The sequence below is a fragment of the Podarcis bocagei genome, assembly GCF_964188305.1.
Source record: "Podarcis bocagei genome assembly, contig: HAP1_SCAFFOLD_44, whole genome shotgun sequence".
Taxonomy (NCBI): domain Eukaryota; kingdom Metazoa; phylum Chordata; class Lepidosauria; order Squamata; family Lacertidae; genus Podarcis; species Podarcis bocagei.
This window is the reverse complement of record NW_027670336.1, coordinates 827,212-853,712: the sequence shown is the minus strand read 5'-3', so window position 1 is coordinate 853,712 and position 26,501 is coordinate 827,212. Positions and strand designations below refer to the sequence as shown.

At 47.3% G+C, this 26,501-nt stretch overlaps 2 protein-coding genes and 1 long non-coding RNA gene across 15 annotated transcripts in view; 2 read left to right on the top strand and 1 right to left on the bottom strand.

The window, feature by feature from the left end:
• LOC308579482 (uncharacterized protein) overlaps positions 1 to 26,501 on the bottom strand; it is a gene marked incomplete at its 5' end in the record, with an annotated part of 47,044 nt that overhangs the window by 10,645 nt on the left and 9,898 nt on the right. The window contains 4 exons of one of the 11 annotated variants that reach the window (XM_081214044.1): positions 18,751 to 18,877; positions 19,817 to 19,899; positions 20,183 to 20,264; positions 20,461 to 20,862. The exons of 1 other annotated variant lie outside the window; for it this stretch is intronic. In XM_081214044.1, the coding sequence (XP_081070170.1) occupies positions 18,751 to 18,877; positions 19,817 to 19,899; positions 20,183 to 20,264; positions 20,461 to 20,862 (694 nt within the window). 9 more of the 11 variants (XM_081214043.1, XM_081214041.1, XM_081214042.1 and 6 more) reach the window with 9 other exon arrangements.
• On the top strand, positions 848 to 24,652 carry LOC308579487 (uncharacterized protein). 3 transcript variants are annotated; one of them, XM_081214052.1, is made up of 4 exons: positions 2,425 to 2,714; positions 4,582 to 4,613; positions 4,715 to 4,831; positions 24,146 to 24,652. In XM_081214052.1, exons 1-4 carry the CDS (start codon positions 2,624 to 2,626, stop codon positions 24,335 to 24,337), a joined length of 432 nt encoding a protein of 143 aa, XP_081070178.1. In that variant the 5' UTR covers positions 2,425 to 2,623; the 3' UTR covers positions 24,338 to 24,652. The 3 variants fall into 3 exon arrangements, 2 of the variants coding, with proteins under 2 accessions (XP_081070177.1, XP_081070178.1); XM_081214051.1 differs by lacking the exon at positions 2,425 to 2,714 and adding an exon at positions 848 to 1,736 and having other exon boundaries at positions 4,582 to 4,831; XR_014004499.1 differs by lacking the exons at positions 2,425 to 2,714; positions 4,582 to 4,613 and adding an exon at positions 2,728 to 3,440 and having other exon boundaries at positions 24,146 to 24,651.
• LOC308579492 lies at positions 24,783 to 26,401 on the top strand. The gene is made up of 2 exons (XR_014004502.1): positions 24,783 to 26,115; positions 26,184 to 26,401. It is a non-coding gene; the product is annotated as an uncharacterized lncRNA (long non-coding RNA).

Sequence of the window (26,501 nt, the reverse complement as noted above, 5' to 3'; positions counted from 1 at the left end):
AACAGAATGAGACCAAATGGGGAAAAACCACCTTTCTCTTACCCAGTGGCCTTTCTCTGGTGTCCAACGGAGGCCTCTCTGCCTCATAGGAATCCAGGTCCATTTCTGCAAAGAGATCCTTTCCCTGAAAAAGAAACACGGATTCAAAACAGAGAATGGTGAGAAATATTGGAAAGAGAATGGCAAAGACTTGAAGGGTGTGAGATCTCATTCCATGGATGCTTTCCCAGAAAACAGATGGGATATCAACAGACCATTATGGGATGTTCTCTGTCCTGTTTGGAACCTCTTCAGAGTATGCAGAGGAAAGTCTCTCTCACCTGCTTTCTCTCCTCTGCCTGACTCAGGAGGAAACCTTCGGCCAGGGCCACCGCCTGGGAACTGGTCTCCGCTCCGCATTCCCTCACCCAGCTCTCCATCTCCGGGGAAAGGACAGCCAGGAACTGCTCCAAGATCACCAGGTCCAGCATCTCAGCTTTCGTGTGCCTTTCCGGCTTCAGCCACTGGTGGCAAAAGTGGTAGAGTCGGCTGCAAACCTCTCGGGGTCCTTTGGCCTCCTGGCAGCAGAACTGCCTCAACTGCTGGCTCTGCACCTCTGAGCGGAAGGTGCCCTCCTCACCATAGATCTTCTGCATTGGGTTTTCCCAGAATCCCCCACTGCTCCCAGTTTGGTTGGCATGGCCTCTTCCTGCTCCAGGGCCAGCTGAGTCTCGCTCATCCATCTGTGCTCTCAGGAAGCCTTTGAGAGATCGGAAGGAACCCTTTGGTCTTCTGACAAGTTCTGTCTGTCGTAATGAAAAGCTCAAGGAAATCCTATAAAGCAAATACATTGTTTTGTTACAGAATTTGTAGGTCAGAGGAAGAAAAAGCTTCCCTTAACAAGCAAACCATGAGCTATTTTCAGAAGAAGAAGAAGAAGAAGAAGAAGAAGAAGAAGAAGAAGAAGAAGAAGCTCTCCTAGAGAGAAGAATGCAACGCAAAATGTGGAGGCAACTGAAGGGGGGGGGGATGGTTCCCTGAGCAAGCATGGATGAGTCTTGCTGGGACCCAGGGCTGGACTGCACTGCATCCCAGACCGTGAGCTATCTTTTTGAAAAGAAAGAGGAAGAGAAGAAGAACTAAGTCTCTCGCCTTCTAGCAATGCAAAATGTGGAGGCAACTGAAGGGATTTCTGGGAGATTAATCAACCTGGTTTCTGCTGCCTTCCAATCAATGCATGAAGTCAGAACCGACTGAGAAGGGTGTCATTTGTATTGTGAAAAATGGATGCTTGACTCTAGTGGGAGTCCTCACCCTGGGTCCTCAGGAGTTGCTCCCCACCCCCACCCCCACTCCCCTGCTTCTGTCTACTTTTCTTGCACTTGGACTCTCTGCCGCTCTCCAGACAGACTCCTGGGGTGGGGTCCCTTTTTCTTTGCTCTGAGGGCCAGGTATGTATCTGACCAACCCCCTGAGGACCAAGTGGGCAAAGCCAAAGACATCTCCCTTGAAATTTAGGAGGGTTATTTTTTATTCTTATATTCTTCTTCTTATTATTATTATTAACACACACACAGCCACTGATGCCAAGGTCCCTGGAGGCTCGGTGAGTAGGAGCGCCGATTTCCAGGTGGTTTGCCAGCAACAATCCCTTTGGCACAGAGAGGATGTGGTCCTGGGATGCCATGCTCTGGGTGCGAGGGGATTGCTGCAGTGGCCTCCGTGGGGAGCTGCCCTGGGAGACGACTGGGAAACAGGTCTGCAATGCAGCAGCCAGACTATGGGCTGGGATCCCTCTCTTTGTTACTGCCCTTTCTCCCCCACTTTTCCTCCCTTCCTCCACGTGTTCTTTTTTGGGAGGGAGGGGCTAGTCCACCTCCTCCTCCAGCTTTGGAAAACCATTTGCACATGTTTCCTCTGTTGCGCAATGAGGCTGAGTGATGTCACACAGAGTTAAAGTCCCAGGGACTCCTTTGTTTAAAGAAGGGAGATCTTTTCTGAAGGGGGGGCGGAGGGCCAAGTGAGTTTGGGATCCTGTGATCTCCAGGAAGGAGAGCGTGGCAGACCTGGCCCCTCCCGGATCAGGCCCCCCAGGCATCCTCCCCTGCTGCAGCCCTGGGACCCCCCCCCCCGTCTCCCCACTGCACCCTCTGGGGGGAGAGAGAGGAGACTCACCAGATCCCAGGAGGGGACAGCGAGGCAGCCCTTGCAGGAGAGACCCCAAAGCAAGGAAAGGACTGGGGAGGGAGGGGCCTTGGCTCTGGAGGACCTGCCCCCCCTTGCTTCCTGGCCTCTCTAGGAAGGCAGCTCACTTCCCTTTAACCCTTGCCAAGCCGAGTCCCTCCACCTCAGCCCTCTCCTGCTTGGCAGAACCTCAGATTCTTATTATTTTTTATGGATTAAGGGGGGCAGCTGCCCCCTTGGCTACGCCAATGCCCAGATATCCTTTTGGGGGTGAGGCTCTTGGCTGGACTCTGAGCATCTCCCTCCCTTGGGCGGAAGCCAGAGGAAGAGCTTGCAGGGAAAAGGGCTTTGCAGGAGGCAAGGAAGCTCCTCCTAGAATTCAGGAGTGGAGAGATAGGAGGGGATCCCAGGGTCATCTAGTCCAACCCCCAGCAATGCAGGAATCTCAGCTAAAGCATCCATGGCAGATGGCCGTCCGATCTCTGCTGAGAAACCTCCAAGGAAGGAGAGTCCACCACCTCCCAAGGGAGACCTTTCCCATGCCAAAATAAGTAATAATGAGTAATAAATTAAATGAGTAAATGAGTAATACTTTCTTATGCATGCTTTTTATGCTAATATACAAAGTATGCCATTTCCCTTTCCAGAAATGCTTAATTCCTAATTTAATGGACTGAAAATGGATGTTTGCTGTTATTATGTTTAGGGAAGCTTTTAATATTTGATGGACTATTGTATTTTAATATTTTGTTGGAAGCCGCCCAGAGTGGCTGGGGAAACCAGATGGGCAGGGATTTATTTATTTATTATTAAAATTGATCAGGTGAGTGTTCTCCTTTCGAAAGAGGCAGGTGGAATCTCCACGATTGCTAATAACATAACATTGAAAGGCTAGTGAAATATGGGGAGCCCTAGAGCATCTGCTTGGCATGCAGAATGTCCCAGGGTCAACCCCTGACATCTCTTGCAATGGCTGGATGAAATCCCTTCCTGAAATTCTGGGGAGCTGCTGCCAGTCAGTGTAGCCCAGGGGTCCTCAAACTATGTCCCGTGGGCCGAAGCCAGCCTGTCAGGGTCTCGCTGAGGTAAACGCCACTGGCATGATGGCGGCTCTGCTAATGAAAGCCCAGGGGTTTTGCCCGGGGACGGGGAAGTGTTGTCTTTTGGCTTGAAGAGCGAAGTTCAGGTTAGTGGAGGAAGGCAGACTTGGGTCGATTTGGTTTCGTTACATAGACATTTACTTCAAAGGTGGGAGAAGGAAGTATAGTCCTATTTCTGTGAGTGGCACAGCGGTCTTTCCACTCCTGTGGTTTACATGCTCTGAAAGTTGGGATCTGTTTTGATATTTAAATTTTAAAAGGGTGGAGTGGAACCGAATATTGACCATCTTTTTAGCCTGGGGAAGGGGTCAGCATCCTTTTTCAGCCGTGGGCCAGTCCACCGTCTCTCAGACCAAGGAGCGTCTCCATCCCCATCATCCAGCCTGGACACTGAGGTCCAGCTCCAAGAGCCTTCTGGAGGTTCCCTCATTGCGAGAAGCGAGGTTACAGGGAACCAGACAGAGGGCCTTCTTGGTGGTGGCTCCCGCCCTGTGGAACACCCTCCCAGCAGATGTGAAGGAAATAAGCAGCTATCTTTTCTTTAAAAGACATCTGAAGGCAGCCCTGTTCAAGATTTTAATATTTAACGCTGTCCTGCTTTTAACACTCGGCTGGGAGCCGCCCAGAGTGGCTGGGGAAACTCAGCCAGATGTGCAGGGTATAAATTATTATTATTATTATTATTATTATTATTATTATTATTATTATTATTATTATTATTATTATGTAGGGGGCCAGACTATATCGGGGGGGGGGGAGGAATGAATTCCTATGCCCCACAAATAACCCAGAGAGGCATTTTAAATAAAAGGACACATTCTACTCATGTAAAAACACACTGATTCCCGAACTGTCCACGGGCCGGATTGAGAAGACGATTGGGCCGCATCCAGCCCCCAGGCCTTAGTTTGCCTACCCCTGGCCTGGGTAGCCATATTCTGATTAAAGTAGGCCAGGACTGGCCCCCAAGGCCTGGGGTGTCCCTCCTCCCCTGCAGTAGAAGAAGAAGAAGAAGAGTTTGGATTTGATATCCTGCCTTTCACTCCCTTTAAGGAGTCTCAAAGCGGCTAACATTCTCCTTTCCCTTCCTCCCCCACGACAAACACTCTGTGTGGTGAGTGGGGCTGAGAGACTTCAGAGAAGTGTGACTGGCCCAAGGTCACCCAGCAGCTGCATGTGGAGGAGCGGAGACGCGAACCCGGTTCACCAGATTACGAGTCCACCGCTCTTAACTACTACACCACACTGGCTCTCCTGGACTAGCCTTGCCAGGTGCTCAGGGATGGACTCACCTGTCCCCATGTCCTTCTCTTTGCAGATGTGCTGCGGTTGCACATCCCTCCCCCAGGGGTGAGTATTGGAGAGAACCAGAGCAGGGACTCAGACCTGCCCTCCTTGCCCCCCACTATGCTCTCTCGGAGGTGGAGAAGGGACTGACTTTTGCCTTTCAGCTGCTGGAGGAAGATCAGCTGTACCTGCCGGAGGTGATTCAGAACTGCCAGGCAGCTCAGCTCAGGGGGCTCCGAACTCTGAAGTGCTCCAAGCAAGAGACGCCCAAAGCCATCCTGGTGAGTGATGGGAGGTGTGGGGGACCCCCATGGGGAAGTGGGGGAGGAAGGGGCTTTGGGGGAGGGGTTGTCCGTCTGCCGGAGAGGAGGACCCTACTGGCCTAGGTTCAAGTATCCCGTTTGAAAGGGGAATCATCTGAGGGACTTCCTGTAAACATCTGGGTCAGGAATGCTGTTCCTGGAATGGACAAACACACAAGACGTAACCGGCTCTGCATTCACATAAACAATACTATTCTATATATTCTTATCACAATATCAAAGGTTTATCTTCCACATAAACAACACATAAAGTGCAATAATATAGACGGAAGTCCCCAGTAAAACAGTTCATTCGAAAGACCAAATGTATGCTAATTTCTGTTCCACATACGTTCATAAAGTCCAAATTGGAGCCTATTACAGTTCCACAGTGTTGACCAGGACTTCCGGAATAATGCCTTTGTTTCGCTCTTATGGGCTTCATCCGTTGTACATATTCTAAGTAATATAAATGAATATAATGTCGTAACTCAACATATTTTAACAAACTAACAAACCTGTGTATGGATAAAGTTTGTTTTGCATTTGTTGTTTTAAAGGGGTCACTTAAAGAAGAAAACTTTACAGCTGCAGATTTCTGTCACCTATAGCTAAAATCAATGCTGCGCCTGTATATATACATTGTAAGACTTGTTGTTCATGGAAGAAACCACTGTGTTAAAAGTTCCATTATCTTGATACTTCATATATGGTATGTACTTTTATAGCACAATTGTTTATATAATTTTAAATTGTTAACTGATCTAGCGATCGATCCACAACTCTGGTCACTGCTCCCTGAGAAAAGCTCAAGAACTCTGGGCAAAGACAATGGGTAGATCACTGACAGGATTTTTATTACTGGGAGTAGATCTCAGTCTCTTGGAAGTTCTGGCACTGTGGCCATTTCAAGGTACTAGCACAACTTTAATTGCCACTCATCTTTTGTTGATATTAACTCATTTTCCAGTATTTTGCTATTAGCATCCTAGCCGCTGTTGTTGTGTAAAGAAACACTCTTTTATTTTCATTTGGTATGCTTATTGTTAGAATATCAAATAGGAAAGCTTTGGTTTTCTTTAAAATAAATAGCATTTATTTTATTTTATTTTGCTTTATTTTATTTTCCCTTTGGGGACATTTCCACCACTTGTGGAATAAGGTTCCCTCATTTTGTCTGCATCTCCAACACTTATTGCTGATATTTATTTATTTTGACTGATTTGGATGGGGTCAGGTACCATCTAAAAATCAGATAGCATGTGGTGAATTTTAAGTCTTTCCCCATAATTTCCGTCATTTTTCATCTTCATTGGATAGCCACAATCGTGTGCCCATTTCACCATCACTGCCTTCACCTCCTAGTCCTTAAGGTTCCAGTCCAGTAACAATCTGTGTGGTTTTGATAATATCTTTGTATTATTTAATCATATTTTTTTAAAAAAAATCTGCTGTTGTTCTGTCAAGTCCATTTATTTTTTATCTGGAAAAAATTGTTTAGCTGGTTATCTTTTTTACTTTTGTTTTCCTTTTATTTTTTATTTTTTTAGCATATAATAACAGTCGTAATTATATGGAAATGTGATAATAATATTGAAATGAATAAAATGCTTAACTCGCCAATATTTTTATTGTTTTCTGCTTCCCAAGAAAACTCAAGGAGATTCTCCCCTTTTTGGCTTTTACCTCTTACCTTTATAACTGTGTCTTTAAGTCCCAAAAGTCCTGCCCCACCCTCCCTCTTACAGGATATCCCTTCTACAGATGTCAACCCAGACCCAACGATGGAAAACCCTCAGCCCAATTCCTCGTGACCACAAGACTACCGTATTTTTCGCTCTATAACACGCACCTGACCATAACACGCATGTAGTTTTTAGAGGAGGAAAACGAGGAAAAAATATTCTAAATGAAACAGTGGATGTATGATTTTTATGGTTCATGCTGTGGCCACAGACATGTGATCTGACAGTGAGTTTGGGGTAGCCCAATGCAAAAATCCTGAGGATCCATGTGGATCCGTGCTTTGTAACCACGTTTTAAGTGGGGAGGGAAGGAAAAGAACTCAAGGGACAAGGAGCTTTTCCGCGGGGAGGAGGGAGGGAAAGAGCACTGTTGCTTTAAAGGTATACTTAAGGTATTTGCCCTGTGCCTGGGTTTTTTTTCCATTTAACAGTTTGCAGCCTTTTCCTTCCGCTCCTTGTTTTGAGGCGGAATAGATTTGAGCAAGTGAGGAGGACTTGGGTTGCAGGGGATTCGCCATTAGCTGTGTAAAAGTGCTCCTCCTTGCAGCCTGAATGATAAGCAGCCACCAGCAGCAATAGAATCGAGCACAAAAAAGCGGTGGGGCACTAGGACCCAGACAATGCTCAAATCTATCCTGCCTGAAAACAAGCTGCTCCATCCCAGCCGATCAGCTGAGACACGGGGGATTTGCGAAGTTTTCCCCTCTCCCTCATGCCCTCCCCAGCCTTTTTTTTTACTTCCTGGTTTTCACTGCGCTGGCTCAGAGCTCGAGGTTGGTTTTATTTTGCTGCTGGTTGCTTAAATTTTATCTTTCCTGCCGTCTCTCTGCAGCCTCATTTCTCTGTTTAGAGAGCGCGCAGACCTTTCCCTCCTCCCGTGTAAGCGGCTGCTGCCGGCTTTGCTGCCATGGCTCTCCTTCCCTCCCTCCTTCCTGGCTCCAGGTCGCTTTAAAGAAAGCAAAGTGAGAGCCTCGTAGAGCGTGTAAGTGGCTCCCGCTTTCCCTGACTGACGGCAGCCATGGCTCTGATCCGTGCATTCTCTCCTTAACACGCACAGGCATTTCCCCTTACTTTCTCGGAGCAAAAAAGTGCGTGTTTTGGAGCGAAATTTACGGTATTTATTACCTGCAGCAACAACAACAAAAGATACCAGAGTGGCCACAGCTATCTCTTTCCAAAGGATATAGACTGACAGGGAGGGGGCTGACAAAGGGGGGGAAGTTGAATTGCAAGCACATTCTCTCACCTCTTAAACCTCAAGACTCTGGGCCCCAGGATTGAAAAGATATGTAAAAGATCATGATTGCCTCAAGATATGCAACTGATTATTTAATTAGTATGTTGTGTGTTATTATGTAGGAATGCTGTGTCTGACAGTATGTTATTTCCACAAAGGGGGGACCCAATTTTTGTGTATAATAGGCTACATCCACATCAAAGTGATGCACCTGATGACCTCTCTGTGCAGCAATGGCTAAGAGCATGCACAGACTTTCACTTCTGGAAGTAGGAGCATACACCTCAGTGTAAAGCAGCTGTTCCACCGTGTAAACCCTCTGGCTACCAGCCTAGCCTTGTACTGCGGTTCTCCAATTGCTGTGGGTTTAAGACGGTAAACCCGGCGGCTGCTCATGGCCTGCTTGCCTGCTGGCAGCGTCGTGATGGAGAACACACCTAGAGACTCCATTGAGTTCATTTCCTTCTGCATTGCCTCTTGCCACTTCCTGGCTTCCTCTTCAGGCAACTTCTGAACTTCCTCAAAACTCTCTGGTTCACACTGAGCCACACCAATCCACACGCTAGTGACCTCAAACCTTTCAGGTGGTTTTCCTTTAGTAGTGTGAGCTGAACACCTCAGCACAACCTCAGGTACCCCCTCTGACCCACTAGGGCCAACTAGTGTGTCCTTGCTCTCAGATAACTCCCCCTCTGACTTACTGCGCCTTCTGGATTTCTCAACTGGACTTGTGGGTGAGGAGGAGCACTCTTTGGCTCTAGCTTAACAGCTTTAGGAGATGCCCTTTCCTGTTCCTGCTCTGGGTTGGGACTCTGAGCCTCAGCAGCAGGATCAGTTTCTACCTTTCCGTCATCAGCAGTCAAGCAGACTCTCTGAAAGAATGTCTGGATTCCCAAGTATGCATTGCCACCCACTCTGCTCACAGAACTCAGCACTCCTGCTGACTAGAATCCTAGACTGATTGCCTTCTGGATAGGCAAATCTCCACCACTTGGTCCCTGGCTCATACCCACAAAGGATCATTCTCTGGGACCTAGGGCCACCCTTTCTGTGTTTGGCACAAGGACCCAAGCCTCACATCCAAACACAAAGAAGAAATGCACCTTGGGCTTCTTGCTGTGCAGCAGAAAACAGGGCGTGTCCCCTACTACAGAACTGTAAGAACAGTTCAGAGTGAACGATGTAGATTTCCACGCTTCCACCCAAAACCGCTGGAGCAACCCTGTGTCAAAGAGCATGGCTTCGGTTGCCTCCTGCAGCATTCTCTACCTGCATTCTGCAACTCCATTCTCCTGAGGAGAATTTGCTACAGTCAACCTGTGGTGTATGCCTTTCTGGCAGAAGAAGTTCTGCAACGCAGACCTGGTGAACTCTCCACCGCGATCTGATTGAAAGCTCTTGACCCGCAGTAAGAACAGTAGTTCTCACTGCTGTTATCCAGTCTCTCACCAAAGCAGCGGCCTCTCACTTGTGCTTCAGAGAGAAAATCCACCCATTTCTGGAATAATCATCCACCAGAGATAGCACAAATTTGGCTCCGCCCAGACTGGCAACTGACATAGGGCCCCAAAGGTCTGCATGGACTAGCTCAAAAGGTTTTGTATTTACCCTGTCAGACCTAGGATAAGAGCACATTTGAACCTTGGCTTTCTTGAAGGCACCCTTCATTCCAGGTATTTGTCACATGCCTTCATCTTGCACCCCTCAGTCCACCCTGGGACCTTCTTCACATACCCCCAGTTGACATGTGACATTCTCCGGTGCCAAACGCCATGATGGCACCCATCATGAATGGGAAGATTACCACACTGTGCTTGTGCATCCTCAGGGGGACCTTTACCTGCAATAGGCGTTTCTAGCACAAACAGCCAGTCTTTTCACTCAACACTGACCAGTTGTCGTCCACCTCTGGAAATGGAATAAACATTATTTTCAAAACACACTTTGAACCCATCATGGACAAGAGAGGAAACAGAAAACAAACAGCACTGCATCTCTGGAACGACATAGGCCTCAATCTCCGCCTGTAAAAAAGAACAATAAACAGACCCAGACATAGCGCTTGGAATCATCTGCAAGAGTTACACTAGATAGCGATGGTATGAGGTGGTGACTGGCCCCACTGTCAATCACCCAGCTCAGCACGTGGCCCTGGTCGCAGTTTTTCACTGTTGCCATAGCAGCAGCCAAATGATACTGTGACGACATGTCTCTGCCAGTTTCCTTGAGACCTTTTGAGGCTTCCCACGCTTGGCAGCTCCTGTTATCTTGTTGCCACAGACATCCATCCAGGATGGAGACATCCTGTGGCTCCACTGGACAATTCCGAACCAGGTGGAATACAGAGCCGCACCGGAAACGTCGGGAAGAAAAAGCTTTCAGTTTCTTCACTTCTCCCTTCTCCCTTCACCCCCACTCTTGGGTGCAGCACAGCCTGGGCCTGCTCACCCTCCAGCTTTCTGCCTGCAATGCCTATAATGGCAGCAACTTTTTAAAAAAGTAATATTTTGAGCCCGTAGTTCAATTTCCCAGCAGCTCCCCTTGCCCCAGAGAACACTTCTAGCATTCCATCTCTTCTACCTGTGGCATTATTCAGCAGTGGGAAAAGTGACCTCTTCACAACGGATGTCCATTTGGTATGGCCCTTTCCAGGTTTTTGCCTGCTCATCGTATTTGTCTTTCATTTGTTCTCCTATGTGTGTTGCCAGTATAAGCCACAATTCTGTGGGTACTCTAGGTGGTGCAGAAAGTTGGCAGCTATTCCCTACACCCACAGGTCTCAGGATGGTTACAACATAAAAAAACAAATTAAAAACACAAAACACCACATTTTAAAAGGGCATTAAATGTCAATCAGCCAAAGGGAAGGCCTGGTTAAAAAAGTGTGGATTTGCCTGGCTCCTAAATCTGTATAATGGTTTTTCCAACCTTTGTATGGATTCTTTGATGGGAAGTAAGATTGGCCCTCTGACTGAAGCTTTTTCCACATTCCACACACTGATATGGTTTCTCCCCTGTATGAATTCTTTGATGTGAAGTGAGATTGTGGCTGTGACTGAAGCTCTTTCCACATTCCACACACTGATAGGGTTTCTCCCCTGTATGAATTCTTTGATGGGAAGTGAGTTTGGAGTTCTGAGTGAAGCTCGTTCCACATTCCACACACTGATAGGGTTTCTCACCTGTATGAATTCTCTGATGCTTAGTGAGATTGGAGCTCTGAGTGAAGCTCTTTCCACATTCCACACACTGATAGGGTTTCTCACCTGTATGAATTCTTTGATGGGAAGTGAGCCTGTGGCTGTGACTGAAGCTCTTTCCACATTCCACACACTGATAGGGTTTCTCCCCTGTATGAATTCTTTGATGGGAAGTGAGAGAGGATATTTCAGGGAAGCTCTTTCCACATTCCACACACTGATAGGGTTTCTCCCCTGTATGAATTCTTTGATGGTAAGTGAGATTGGAGATCTGACTGAAGCTTGTTCCACATTCCACACACTGATAGGGTTTCTCCCCTGTATGAATTCTTTGATGGGAAGTGAGACTGTGGCTGTGACTGAAGCTCTTTCCGCATTCCACACACGGATAGGGTTTCTCCCCTGTATGAATTATTTGATGGGAAGTGAGACTGTGGCTGTGACTGAAGCTCTTTCCACATTCCACACACTGATAGGGTTTCTCCCCTGTATGAATTCTTCGATGTGAAGTGAGATCGGAGCTCTTCCTGAAGTTCTTTCCACATTCGACACACTGATAGGGTTTTTCCCCTGTATGAATTCTGTGGTGGGAAGTGAGAGAGGAGCTCTGAATGAAGCTCTTTCCACATTCCACACACTGATAGGGTTTCTCCCCTGTATGAATTCTTCGATGATAAGTGAGAGAGGTGCTATCAGTGAAGCTCTTTCCACATTCCACACACTGATAGGGTTTCTCCCCTGTATGAATTCTTTGATGGGAAGTGAGATGGGAGTTCTGACTGAAGCTCTTTCCACATTCCACACACGGATAGGGTTTTTCCCCTGTATGAATTCTTTTATGGGAAGTGAGATTGGAGCTGTGACTGAAGCTCTTTCCACATTCCACACACTGATAGGGTTTCTCTCCTGTATGAATTCTCTGATGCTTAGTGAGATCGGAGCTCTGACTAAAGCTTTTTCCACATTCCATGCACTGATAGAGTTTCTTTCCAATGAGATTTTGTTGATGGGAAGTGGAATGGGAGCTCTGATTGCAGCTTTCTCCACACTCTAAATTTTTACGTGGCTTCTCCTCTCTCGGGATTTTATCGTGGTCACCTTTGTTCTCAATTTTCGATTCATTACAATCTGCAATGGAGACAAAAAGGGATTAGAGCCTCAGGAACAAATGGAGAAGAACGGAAAGAAGTTGGGCTTGTGTTCATTACCTGTGTTGTTTGTCATTAATCATCATATTTATTATTATGTTCTGAGCTGTTGAATGTTGGTTTGTTTAATATACAGTAGTGGTCAAAATTGGGGAAGACTTTTGGAAAAAAGTGTATTTCAGAGTTTCGATGGCTTATAACACCATTTCGTTTGGAGTAATATCATAAAATATCAATGGAAAGATAATTTAATGAAGACTGCAATTCAACAAAGGTTGTTCAATTAGCCATATTCTATCAAACGTTATAGCCAAATAACCAGAAAAAGCAAAACTTGCTTACGTTGACTTTTGTCAGTGTGTTATGTGATTGCTGTCAAGTTGGTTGGGGTTTTTTTTTTTGTTCTTTCATTTAGTGAGGTTGTAAAACATAATAAAATTATAGAAATGGCACAAAGAGTTGACTGGTCACCCAGAAGTGATGTAAAATTGTAGTATTAAGTGAACAGGGCTACAGTTATGAAGAAATTAGATGGAAGATTGGGGAAAACTTAACCAAAGCTGGCATTTCGATATTGAAGAGGTATAAGCAGTCTCAGCAACTATAAAATCAGACTGGTAAAGGCAGGAAAAGGTGCACAAAGGCAAGTGACGATCGAAGAATAGAGAGACTGTCCCTACATGACAGAAGAAAATCATTTTGGTGTATACAAGATGACATGGCGAGATGTAATGTGAAGTTGAGTGCAAGGACAGCTCGAAATGTTAGAATTCTAAGGAAAAAGCCATTGTTATCTCTCAAGCATGAGTTTGACCAAACTGCGGGAGGCAGTGGAAGACAGTAGGACCTGGCGTGCTCTGGTCCATGGGGTCACGAAGAGTCGTACACGACTAAACGACTAAATAAAATATCTCAAGCAAAGGTTGAAAAGATTAAACCCATGTTAACTGGACAGCGGAACAATGGGACAATGTTTTTGGAGGGATGTGACCCAAATCTCCTTGCTTGGTAGTGATGGCATGAAATACACAAGGGGAAGAATCAGAGAAGATTTACATCCTACTTGCCTTACACCAACCGTGAAACACGCAGATAGGTGTGATGATATGGGGTTGTATGGCAGCAAAAGGTGTGGGCAGAATTTTCGTTATTAATGGGAATGGAAATGCCCCCAAATAAAAAATGAAATACTTTAGCCCAAACTGAAGCCTTCCGCAGGTGATCTTTACTCAGATACTGAAGCATTTATATATATTTATTTATATATTTACTTTCTTTTTTAAAAAAAATAATTTTTATTAAGCTTCATATTACCGAATTAAACACATCAAACCAATTAGTCCAAATTATAACAATGCATATAATGTAATCCAATTATTTTCCAAATTATAAATTTTTGTGAGGGGTACCCATGCTTCTTGATCGGCAGGAGTCCAATCCTCGAATATTTTCTGCTGCTTTCATATTAAGAATGATATTTCCAGTCCCTTCTTCTCAATCCTTGTCGTTACTCATTTTCCTTTTCATTCACCTCCAAATTGCTCCGCAAGTGGGTTGAAAGAAACAGTCTTGTTTGTATTTCTGTATGGGCTTTGTACTGCTCTTTCGTAAATCCCAATAATCCAGGCATTTCCGCTTGAGCAAGCAATCGCCATCTTCTTGTTCTGATGAAATACAGTCCAAAAGCTCGCTCTTTAACTTTTCCGACCTGTTGCATCGTAAATTAGTCTTTTTCCAGGAGGGCTGCCCCTTCCAGTTCACAATCTCATAGAAAGTAATAAATCTTCGGCTCGCCCTCCCCAAGACCAAACCTCCTGCAACACAGGTCTCATATCAAATCTCCATTCTAACTGCGTCACAAAGAGAGCCCTTCTTTCCAAATCCTTTACAGAGTAAAACCTTTAAATTCATATTATTCCCACACAGTTCCTTTTTAGTCCCATTTGCCAATTAGTTGCTGTGATGGATATTTTAAGAGGGAGGGTTATTAGTTAATCACATAGAGCAAAAAAAGATAAAAAGTCATTTCAACCCCGCTTTAGTTCCGTTGCACTCCAATCCACATACCAGCATGTCTGTAGTTCTTTGATGTAATCTTCCGTCTCAGTCTTCTTCATTTCAGTGGTAAACTTGTTAGCAAATAAAAACCTCCTGCCTCTCTTGAAGCCTGTGCGTTATCTTTCATCAATTTTTTTCCTTTTAAGTAACACAACTAGTTTCGCTCCTGAAAGTAGCTTCGGAGGAGTTCCGAGGCCCGCCGAGGGTTGTGCACCCAGTGCCTCACCCCCTCCTTCCGAACTCGGGGGTGATTTATGGCAACAGTGGGTGAAAACTGCATCTCTCCCCCCTGGAGAGATGAGGGAGACTGATTTACTCCCCATAATCAGCCTCTAATTACCTTGTGCGAGCTGGATAGATGTTAATATCCGCCATCTTCCAAGGCACCCCTAGCGGCCCCCTCCTACTTATATATTTATTTTCTATTTCAACAGGACTTAGCTCCATGTCCTGTTGCTGCTGTGTGAAAAAGGTGCTTTCAAGATAATCCTATTCCACTGCCGGAATGGCTTGGGAATAGCCCAAACATTAACCCAATCAGAAATCTATGGAGCCGACTAAAGAAAATTCTTTGTTAGAAGCAATCCAGCAATAAAGCCTAATTAACAGAGGCAATAATTCAATCTTGGTTTCACATTCTTACAGGTGCAGAACTAAAAATTTGGTTCACTTCATGGGAAAGCGTTGTAAGGCTGTAATTAAAGCTAAAGGTTACCAATGGTTACCAAAATTTTCACATTTTTTCTTTATGACTACTGTTCCAAGAAATACTCCTTCATAAAAGTCATTACATTACATTGTTCATTAAATTATCTTTCCATTGATATATAATTTTATGGTATTACTCCACACAAAAGTGGTGTTATGAGCCATCAAACCTCAGAAATACACTTTTCACGAAAGGTTTTCACAATTTTGGCCACCAGTATAAGTTGTTCATTTTAAAGTTAATGTTCTTTTTATATGGCATCAGAATATTATTATTCATGTTTCATGTTTATATACCGTATTTTTCGCCCCATAGGACGCACCTAATTTTTTTTGGGGGGGGGAATAAAGAAAAAAAAATTTCCCCTCCCCAGGCACGGGGGAAGCCCGAGCTTCCCCCGACCCCAGCCCCCAGAACAGCCTGCTATCTGCAAGCCTAGGGAGCCGCGCACCAGGCTTCGGAATGCAGGCAGCTCTGCGCTACCCTCCGGAGCCCCGCGTGGCTTCGCGCTGGGATCCAGAGGGTGGCGTGGAGCTGCAAGAAGCCCTGGAGCGCAGGCAGCTCCGCGCCACCCTCCGGAGCCCCGCGCGGCTTCGCGCCAGGATCCGGGTGGTGGCGCGGAGCTGCAGGAAGCCCTGGAGCACAGGCAGCTCCGCGCCACCCTCCAGAGCCCCGTGTGGCTTCGCGCTGGGATCCGGAGGGTGGCGCGGAGCTGCAAGAAGCCCTGGAGCGCAGGCAGCTCCACGCCACCCTCCGGAGCCCCGCGCGGCTTCGCGCCAGGATCCGGGTGGTGGCGCGGAGCTGCAGGAAGCCCTGGAGCACAGGCAGCTCCGCGCCACCCTCCAGAGCCCCGCGTGGCTTCGCGCTGGGATCCGGAGGGTGGCGCGGAGCTGCAAGAAGCCCTGGAGCGCAGGCAGCTCCACGCCACCCTCCGGAGCCCCGCGCGGCTTCGCGCCAGGATCCGGGTGGTGGCGCGGAGCTGCAGGAAGCCCTGGAGCGCAGGCAGCTCCGCGCCACCCTCCGGAACCCCGCGTGGCTTCGCACTGGGATCCGGAGGGTGGCGTGGAGCTGCAAGACGCCCTGGAGCGCAGGCAGCTCTGTGCCACCCTCTGGAGCCCCGCGTGGCTTCGCGCCGGGATCGGGAAGGTGGCGCAGAGCTGCAGGAAGCCCGGGAAAGCCTGCATTTGCCCCATAGGATGCACACACATTTCCCCTTCATTTTTGGAGGGGGAAAATTGCGTCCTATAGGGCGAAAAATACGGTATGTGTGGAACAAGAGGGTGATAAATTGAAACTACAGAGTCATGAGAAATTGAAGACCAAAGTACGAGATTGGCTCCATTATTACCAAATAATGGAGGTTTATAAACAAGACAGGAAAATTGGCTTCCAGGTGGGGAAATCAAAATTAGAAACAGAATTGCTAGAGCCCAATGCTAAGAATTTGTCTAGAATGTACAACTTGCTGCTGAAATGGAATACACAAGATGAAACAGTCAAGTCAGCTATGATTAAGTGGACAAAGGACATTGGTCATAACATTATGTTTGCAGACTGGGAACAGTTGTGGACCACCGGTATAAAATTTACGGCATGTAATGCCTTAAGAGAGAATATTATGAAAATGATTTACAGGTGGTACATGACCCCAGTCAAGCTAGCAAAAATATACCATTTGCCTGATAATAAGTGTTGGAAATGCAAAGAAACTGAAGGTACCTTTTATCACCTTTGGTGGACGTGCCCGAAGATTAAGGCTTTCTGGGAGATGATATATAATGAAATGAAAAAGGTGCTTAAATGTACTTTCTCTAAGAAACCAGAGGCCTTCCTCTTGGGCATTGTCGGCCAATTGGTGCCAAAGAAAGATAGAACTTTTTTTATGTACGCTACCACAGCAGCAAGAGTACTCATTGCAAAGCACTGGAAGACTCAAGATCTACCCACTCTGGAAGAATGGCGAATGAAGGTGATAGACTATATGGGACTGGCCGAAATGACTGGCAGAATCCGTGATCAGGGGAAAGAGACGGCGGAAGAAGACTGGAAGAAATTTAAAATTTATCTTAAGAAACATTGTAAAATGAATGAAAGCTACAATGTTGAGTTTTTAGGGGAAAAAAGGGGTTTACAATTGTAAAAGATTAAGTAAAAGAAAAGAATAAGGGTAAATCTGATAAAATTAAGTGTTAGGATTTGCTGAAATAATTTTGGGAATTGGGATGTAGAAAGGGGAGGTTTGGGGGAGTCGACGAAGTAAGGTTTATGAAAAAAAGGATATGAAATTATACATGTTTGTTTTTTGTCTATAAAAAATTCTTGTAAAACCAATAAAAAAATTTATATATAAAATTTATATATAAAAAAAGAAAAATACGGTATGTGTTGGAAGCCGCCCAGAGTGGCTGGGGCAACCCAGCCAGACGGGCAGGGTAGAAATAAAAATGACAGCTTTGTTCCGGAGCTGACAGAGGCTGGAATGTATGAAAGCAGGCAAAGAGAGATAAGGACACTGGAATGTGAGCTGGAATGTGAGAGGGAGGAGGGGCAGCCGAGTGGCAGAGCTTCAGAGAACAGAGAGCAGGCAGCAGATAGCAAAGATCCACAAAATACCAATCTTAGCTCAGAAGGGGAGAGGCCAGGAATGGCTAGCCCAAAAACTCGAAGGCGCGAAAAGGTCAGTGAGAGGAGGGGGAAAGAGCGGAAGCGAAAGGGTTTTTCCCCCTCTTGGAAGAAGAGGAAGGGGCGGAGTTTAGACTTGGCAACTGCAAACTTGGAAGTCAGACATGGAGTGAAGGAGCTCCGGAGTGATTTATGTGTTTGAGCAATAAACCCGAGATAATTACTGGCAGTGTCTCGCTTCTGTGGGAGAGCCAAGCCATTACAAAAAATTATTATTACTACTACAGTGCTACCTGTTCTGGAAAAAATTTAGTTTGTAAACCGAGGTACCACTGTATCATCCTCATCCTCATCACTGCTACTACTACCTGAGATTCAATAAGCCTAGCTCTTCTCTGGGATGGATTTTGTTTGGCCCAGTCATGGCATCCCCTCCATCTCCAATGTCAGTCCTTGTTATGGCTTGGTCGTGAGACAACTCTGGCTGTTAATAATTTCAGATTTATTGCTGAAACAACAAACTTGGACGGAGCTCCTCTACTCATCGTCCTCCCCACAAGATGGAGTTGCCCGGACTGAGCTCCTCCCCCTTCCCCAGCACGGAAGACCCCACCTTCTCTTCCAGTATCTTTTGCCTGTCTCGACCGGTTTTCAGACCTCTGAGACCTTCCTGCATTCCAGCGTCTGACTCACTCCTGTAGCTCTCACACAGCTGTCTGTCACTCTGTCTCTCTTTTTCTTCTCCCCTTTGTTCAGAGCTCAGATGACAGTTGCTCTCCCCCTCCTCTCTGCCTTCCGCTGCTAACTCTCCTCTCCCTAGGCCTGCTTCTTCTCTGGCTGGCAGCACCTGAGCTTCACTGCCTGTCGTCTCTTTGGTCAAACCAAGACTGACAGGAGCGAAAACAAAAACCTGAAGCTACTTAGCTTTTCTAACAATTCTGAAGCTGACAGTGAAGATGGCCTGGGAAGTTGAGACCAGCCCAATTGTGGTAGTAAAAGGAATAATTTGAGGAAGATTGTTCAAAGAAAAAACTGAAATTTACTCTTTATTGTGGGGGTGTTAGGTTCCCAGGTGTTATATGGGGTGCTGTTGAGCTCTGTAAAAATAGATGAGATTGGTCCCATAGAGGTATTTTTTGAATTTCCAGGCAGATATGACGATCCCACAGGGAGCCTTACCAAGAGAGGCCACGATCCCACGATTCTCCTCCATGACGTCCTTATGCAGAGCTCTCTGGTCAGGATCCAGCAACGCCCACTCCTCGTCCGTGAAACGAACAGCAACATCTTCAAAGCACACTGGACCCTAAATAAAAAAGGGATATGTCCCCCTCTGAGACAGCAGAAATATGATCTGCTACACAATTCTCTGTTGTTTCCTTCCTGTACATTGCGATGTTGTTTCAATAGGATTGCTTTGCTGCACATTTTAAATATGGATGCTAATTTTAAGTTTTAATAATGGGTATTTGTCTTTCAGCAATAGGTGGTACTCCACATTCTGTTTTTAAAGTCACTCTGCCTACGCAAGCATTCCAGTTTCTCCAATGGAAGGATTGACTTTTCCCTCTCCTCCTGAGCTGTTCTGGGGAGTTCCCTCCTAATGCCCTAGAGCCAAATTCAAGGGATTCATGGAGGCATGGAGAGGGGGAGAAATGGGGGGCAGGTCCCATTTTGCAGCCGATGGGGCTGGTTAGGTGAATCCAGGCCACTATTCGTTCTGATTTGTTCACTACGTAGAAACCGATTTTAGCATTCAATGATCAATCTAGAAATATAATAAGCCTGTTTTGGATGGCCATCTGTCTTGGATGATCTAGCAGAGATTTCTGCAATAAACGGGGTCTCCTGGCTCTGAGAGACAAGCAGGGAGGGTGGCTTCTGGCAAAAGGAGAGGGAGCCACATGTGGCTCCTCCTCCTCCTCACTCACCTCTGCCTCCCAACCTTCCTCTCCCACGTGCCTCCTTCCTCTTCTGCCTCGGATTCTGCACTGCATTCTGCCACAGAGTTTTCCAGCTCATTAAGCCCTGATAGCCTTTCAGCTTCTGACACCTCCTCTCCCCAGCCTTCTCCCTTTCCCCCCTCTAACCACCCATCCTTCTTCTACCTCCACTTCTTGGGCTCTGAGCCATCTTCCCTTCCTGGTTCCCCGGCTGCTTCCTCCCACCATTCATCTGTCCCCAACCAGTACATGACATTGCTCCATCCCTCAGCCTCTGTCCCCACAAGGCAGCTTCCCCTGACCTGATCTGGTTCCACAGTTGCTGCTTCCCTTCTGTCCCCATGAAAAGACAGATCAGGAGGTCTTGCCGGCATCATTCTGTCACCTGCAAGAGACAAAAGGTAAACAGGATGCCAGGAGTGTCTGCTTCTCTCACAGGTGAAACAGGGCATCTCTTACTACAGATGGGCCTTTGAGAAAGCCTTACCTGCTGAGAGCATTTGGACGTTTGTGCCCATTTCATATGTTTGTTGTGCAGAAATACATCTCCCCTCCTCTGGACCCTTGTTCCCAACTGTCTCCCCCCAAAACAAGATGAAAAGAACCCTCAGATGAGTTGGAAAACCAACAGAATGAGACCAAATGGAGAAAACCACCTTCCTTCTTACCCAGTGGCCTCTCTCTGGTGTCCAACGGAGGCCTCTCTGCCTCACAGGAATCCAGGTCCATTTCTGCAAAGAGATCCTTTCCCTGAAAAAGAAACACGGATTAAAAACACAGAAAGGTGAGAAATATTAGAAAGAGAATGGCAAAAAGTTGAAGGGTGTGAGGTCTCATTCAATAGATGCTTTCCTAGAAAATGGATGGGTCATCAGCAGATCATTATGGGATGTTCTCTGTCCTGTTTGGAGCCCCTTGGGAGTATCCAGAGGAAAGTCTCTCTCACCTGCTTTCTCTCCTCTACCTGACTCAGGAGAAAACCTTCGGCCAGGGCCACCGCCTGGGAACTGGTCTCCGCTCCGCATTCCCTCACCCAGCTCTCCATCTCCGGGGGAAGGACAGCCAGGAACTGCTCCAAGATCACCAGGTCCAGCATCTCAGCTTTCGTGTGCCTTTCTGGCTTCAGCCACTGATGGTCAAGGTGGTAGAGTCGGCTGCAAACCTCTCGGGGTCCTTTGGCTTCCTGGCAGCAGAATTGCCTCAACTGCTGGCTCTGCACCTCTGAGCGGAGGGTGTCCTCCTCACCCAGGATCTTCTGCACTAGGTTTTCCCAGAATCCCCCACTCCTCCCAGTTTGACTGGCATGGCCTCTTCCTGCTTCGGGGAGAGTTGAGTCTCGCTCATCCATCTGTGCTCTCAGGAAGCCTCTGAAAGATCGGAAGGAACCCTTTGGTCTTCTGCCAATTTCTGCCCTTCTAAATGAGAAGCTGTAGCAAATCCTATGAAGCAAATACATTGTTCTGTTACAGAATTTGTAGGACGGGGGGAAATGGTTCCCTGAGCAAGCATGGATGAGTCTTGCTGGGAACCAGGGCTGGACTGCACCGCATCCCAGACCATGAGGTATCTTTTTGAAAAGAAAGAGGAGGAAGAGGAGGAGAAATAAATCTCTAGCCTTCTAGCCACGCAAAATGTGGAGGCAACTGAAGGGATTTCTGGGAGATTAATCAACCTGGTTTCTGCAGCCTTCCAGTCAATGCATGAAGTCAGAACCGACTGACAAGGGAGTCATTTGTATTTTGTGAAAACGGATGCTTGGCTCTAGTGGGGGTCCTCACCCGGGGGTCCTCAGGAGTTGCTCCCCCCCCACTCTCCTGCTTCTGTCTCCTTTTCTTGTACTTGGACTCTCTGCCACTCTCCTGGGGTGGGGTCCCCTTTGCTCTGAGGGCCAGGTATGTATCTGACCAACCCCCTGAGAGCCAAGTGGGCAAAGCCAAAGACATCTCCTTTGAAATTTAGGTGGGTAATTTTTTATTTTAATATTATTATTCCTATTCCTATTATTATTCTGTTAGATAGCTTAACACACACACAGCCATTGATGCCAAGGTCCCAGGAGGCTCAGTGAGTAGCAGTGCCTATTTCCGGCTGCTTTGCCAGCAACAATTCCTTTGGGACAGAGAGGATGTGGTCCTGGGATGCCATGCTCTGGGTGCGAGGGGATTGCTGCAGTGGCCTCCCTGGGGAGCTGCCCTGGGAGACGACTGGGGAAACTGGTCTGCAATGCAGCAGCCAGACTATGGACTGGGATCCCTCTCTTTGTTCCTGGCCTTTCTCTCCCTCCTTTCCTTCCTTCCTTCCTCTACGTGGGGTTTTCTTTTTTTGGGGGGAGGGGCTTGTCCACCTCCTCGTCCATCTTTGGAAAACCATTTGCACATGTTTCCTCTGTCGTGCAATGAGGCTGAGCGATGTCACACAGAGTTAAAGTCCCAGGGACTCCTTTCTTTAAAGAAGGGAGATCTTTTCTGAAGGGGGGGCGGAGGGCCAAATGAGTTTGGGATCCTCTGATCTCCAGGAAGGAGAGCGTGGCAGACCTGGCCCCTCCCGGATCAGGCCCCCCAGGCATCCTCCCCTGCTGCAGCCCTGGGACCCCCCCCCCCGTCTCCCCACTGCACCCTCTGGGGGGAGAGAGAGGAGACTCACCAGATCCCGGGAGGGGACAGCGAGGCAGCCCTTGCAGGAGAGACACCAAAGCAACACCCCCCTTCCTTGCAGGAAAGGACTGGGGAGGGAGGGGCCTTGGCTCTGGAGGACCTGGCCCCCTCTTGCTTCCTGGCCTCTCTAGGAAGGCAGCTCACTTCCCTTTAACCCTTGCCAAGCCGAGTCCCTCCAGCTCAGCCCTCTCTCGCTTGGCAGAACCTCAGATTCTTATTATTTTTTATGGATTAAGGGGGGCAGCTGCCCCCCTGGCTACGCCAATGCCCAGATATCCTTTTGGGGGTGAGGCTCTTGGCTGGACTCTGAGCATCTCCCTCCCTCGGGCGGAAGCCAGAGGAAGAGCTTGCAGGGAAAAGGGCTTTGCAGGAGGCAAGGAAGCTCCTCCTAGAATTCAGGAGTGGAGAGATAGGAGGGGATCCCAGGGTCATCTAGTCCAACCCCCAGCAATGCAGGAATCTCAGCTAAAGCATCCATGGCAGATGGCCGTCCGATCTCTGCTTAGAAACCTCCAAGGAAGAAGAGTCCACCACCTCCCAAGGGAGACCTTTCCCCTGCCCAACTGCTCTTAGATGTCCCTCAAGGCGGCGGGTCCTGAGTTCTAGCCCTGCTGAAACAATCGCACTGGCTGCCAAGGAGGAACCATGCGAGGTTCAAAATAAATAAATCCTATTCTCATCATAAATGAATAATGCTTTCTCATGCATGCTTTTTATGCTAATAAAATGCTTAATTGCTAATTCAAAGGACTGAAAATGGATTGTTGTTATTTTTATGTTTAGGGAAGCTTTTAATATTTGATGGACTATTGTATTTTAATATTTTGTTGGAAGTCGCCCAGAGTGGTTTGGGATCCCAGCCAGATGGGCGGGGTATAAATATTATTATTATTATTATTATTATTATTATTATTATTATTATTATTATTGATCAGGTGAGTGTTCTCCTTTCGAAATAGCATTGTCGAAATCGCTAATAGCGTAAGGTTGCTAATAGCGTTTCGTTAGCGGGGGGAGCCACATTCTGGTAGAAGGAGGCCAGGATTTTCCCCCAAGGCCTGGGATGCAGTGGCGTAGCGTGGGGGGTGCAAGGGGTGCAAGCCGCACCGGGCGCAACATCTGGGGGGGCGCGCTCGCTGCCTCCGGAGTCGCCGAAGAGCCTCGGGCGCAGGCTGTAGCAGAGCCGCATGTCTCGCGGCGCCCGGCTGAAGGCGCCCAGCAGGCAGCGGCTCTCAGCGCTCGACGCGGAGGACGCGCCAGGCAGCCCCTCCTCACAGCCCCGCCTCCGCCGCTGCCGCTGCAGCTGCTGGGCCGTTGCATTTTCCTCGCCTCTCTGCCCCCCTCCTCCTCCGGGCAAGCGGCGTCGTTTGGGCAGCAGCGCCAGCGGCAACTCGCAGGTTAGGGGTTAGGGGGGGCGCAAATTACGTGCCTTGCCCCGGGTTAGGGGGCGCAAATTACTTGCGTTGCCCCGGGTGCTGACAACTCACGCTACGCCGCTGCTGGGATGTCCCTCCTCCCCTGTAGTAGGACTTGGAATCCAGGAGAAAACTCTTGGAATAGCCTTGCCAGGTGTTCAGGGATGGACTCACCTGTCCCCATGTCCTTCTCTTTGCAGATGTGCTGCAAACTGTGTTGGAATGTGAAATCAAGCTTTATTTACAGTGGAAAAAAACAAAGAAACATGGCGTGAGCTGTCTTCCACAACCATCTCCTCCTCGGTCAGAGTAAAAGAGAACAAAGGACGGAAGTGATTTACAGACTGACTTCTATTCTTACACTGATAGTGCACAAGGTGTAAACCTGGATATCACTAGGAATGGGAGAATGAAATACTGACAGTTTGGCCCCCAATTTGGTCCAAGACCAAAGCTGAGAACCCTCAGGGTCCAGGAGTGCCAGGGACTGCGTGGTGGGGGCAGTGGGGGCCACTTTGGCCCAGATTAGCCCCTGACTCCGAGACGCTCTTTCCTCCCGCAGGACCTCCGATGTTACGCCCTTTGGGAAAGTGGGGAGGAACAGAAACCAGCAGCCAACAGCATCCCTTCTCTGCTGGCCTTTGCCCGAAGGTCCCCCCATCTCAGAGCAAGTAGCTCTCCCTCATGGATTCAGTCCTTTCATCACTTCCATCTCCCCAAGAGTCTCCCAAGGCTACTCATCCTCTGCAGTTGAGAACAGACCTAACTGAAAAGAACGGCTTCCTCTTCTGGTGACACCAGAGAATTCTAGAAGACATTCACCCTTTCCATAGCATTATGGATGCACGATTCCCACAGACAAGTTTCTTGGCAAGACAAGGGCCTTTGCTGGCCATAGAGTGTCCTCCTCACCATCCCCAACGAAGGAGCTGGGTTGCAAGAGCTGCAGCTAATGGGGGGGCTGTCCTCCCCCCTCCCGTCTCACCTGGCTGCTAGGTAGGAAAGCAAGACCCAGAGAGAGTTGTGGGAAACCCCGAAACCAGCTTGCTCTGTGCCGGATCCAAAGCTGCGACTAATAGAGAAGCAAGATGGGTGCTGATGCTGTGAGCCCCTCCGTCCTACACTCCGGTTGTGTATGTGAGTAAATAAGACTAGATATCGTAAAGACCCCACAGTATCTGCTGACTTTCGTTCCAAGGAAACCGAAGATGGGAAAGCGCCTGGGACCCCTGGAATCTCACCGCTCAGCGACTGGGGTAGTTTGCAAATACAAACACACACACAATAATTTGTGCCTGTGTTCCTAATAGATAACTAAGTGTGAAGAGGATGTCATGTGCTTCAGCAACAGCCCTCCTGTAAATAAGGAAATGCAACCCCCATTGCTGGTTGACTCAAAAAAGCAACAAGGGAATCTGCTCTGGTGTCCCATGAGGTCTGTGGGGCCCTTAAGTAAGAGGAGCCACTTTTAATAACTGAATTAAAGAAATTTTAACATAATTAAACATTCAAATTTCATTTTACAATTTTAATTAACACCCCCCCCCCGCCATGCGAATTCCCCGAACTTCCCTTCCTGGTTTATAACACCTCTGTTTCTTTTGCTTATAAATTTGTATTCCTTATATATTAAAATGAAGGCTATAACATTTGTCTCTTCTTCTCATTTTTACCTCATAATTGCATTTTCTGTTTGTATTTGTCCATTTTAAGTGTATCACTCAAATCCTGCCAGTGAGTTCATTTCTATGCATTGTTTCTGTATATACATCTTAAAAGGTTCACAATCTTTTTTAAAGTCATCATTGTCCTTCTCCTTAAGCCTCTGAGTTAGCTTCACCATTTCAGCCTATTCCATCAACGTTTCTTGCCAGGGTTCTTTCGCTGCTTTTTCATTGCCTTTTCATTTTGAGCTAGTAAAATTCTGTTGTCACATACATGAAGGGAATTTCCTTATCTTTTGGTAAATTCTTCCCTAAAATACCTACTAAAAACCCTTCTGGTCTTTTAACAAAGATTATCTTAAACATTTTTTTTCATTTCATTATAGATCATCTCCCAATAGGTGGAGCCAGGTGGGCCCAGGTCCAGGTGAGGGGGGGTTGCCATGGTGACAAGGACCACAGACTTGCAGGCGGCCATTTTGGGTTAGTAGTGAGGCGAGTGGAGGAGAGAGCAGTTGGTGGCAGTTGACGGAGGACAAGGCGAGGCAAACAGTGGATTCTTATTTTCTCAGTTTCTTATTTCGCTTCTTATTTCATTTATTACTTATTTATTTTTTATTTATTTCATTTGTTCTTCTATGTGTGTTGCCAGTAGACGCCACAATTCTGTGGGTACTCTAGGTGGCGCAGAAAGCGCCTAGAAGCTCCCAAGAGGTTGAAGTGCCGATCAAACTTCAGTTTTGGGCTCTTTAAATTCCATTTAGCAGTACTGTGGGTGGTTCAGATTCTGTGGCAGTGCTTTTGTCCAGCAGAGGGTGTCACAGGGCCAGCCTACTTTCCCTTTAAAGCAAACTTGGGTCTCCAGCTGGTTTTGGACTACGGCTCCCATCATCCCTAGCTAGCAGGACCAATAGGGAGGGATGATGGGAGCTATAGTCCGAGAGCTACTGGGGACTCAAGTTTGGGAAAGCCTCTTTTAAAGAAAGTTTTTTGTTTTGCCCGGAAAGATGGGACCTGCCCACGTTTGTATTTTCTTGTATTTTGTTTTCTTCGTGACCTTTGTGCGTTTATTTTTTTATTTTTTAAGAGGGCAAATTGAAAGAGAAATTGTATGGCAAGTTGCAGAAGAATAAAAGGTTGCGTTTGGAAAAAAACCAAAATAACCTGGGAGGTGGCCTTGTGGCGACCACACAGGGTCCCCAGATGTTTGACAGTCTATTGATCCCTGTGCCACCACTGTGATCGCTTCCCCGC

Coding starts and splice junctions, on each gene's coding strand:
- LOC308579487 (XM_081214051.1), top strand. CDS start 1,660: ATGCCATGCTCTGGGTGCGAGGGGATTGCTGCAGTGGCCTCCGTGGGG. Junction 1,737..4,581: donor GGGAGACGACTGGGAAACAG/GTCTGCAATGCA, acceptor TTCTCTTTGCAG/ATGTGCTGCGGTTGCACATC. Junction 4,832..24,145: donor AGACGCCCAAAGCCATCCTG/GTGAGTGATGGG, acceptor TTCCTCCCGCAG/GACCTCCGATGTTACGCCCT.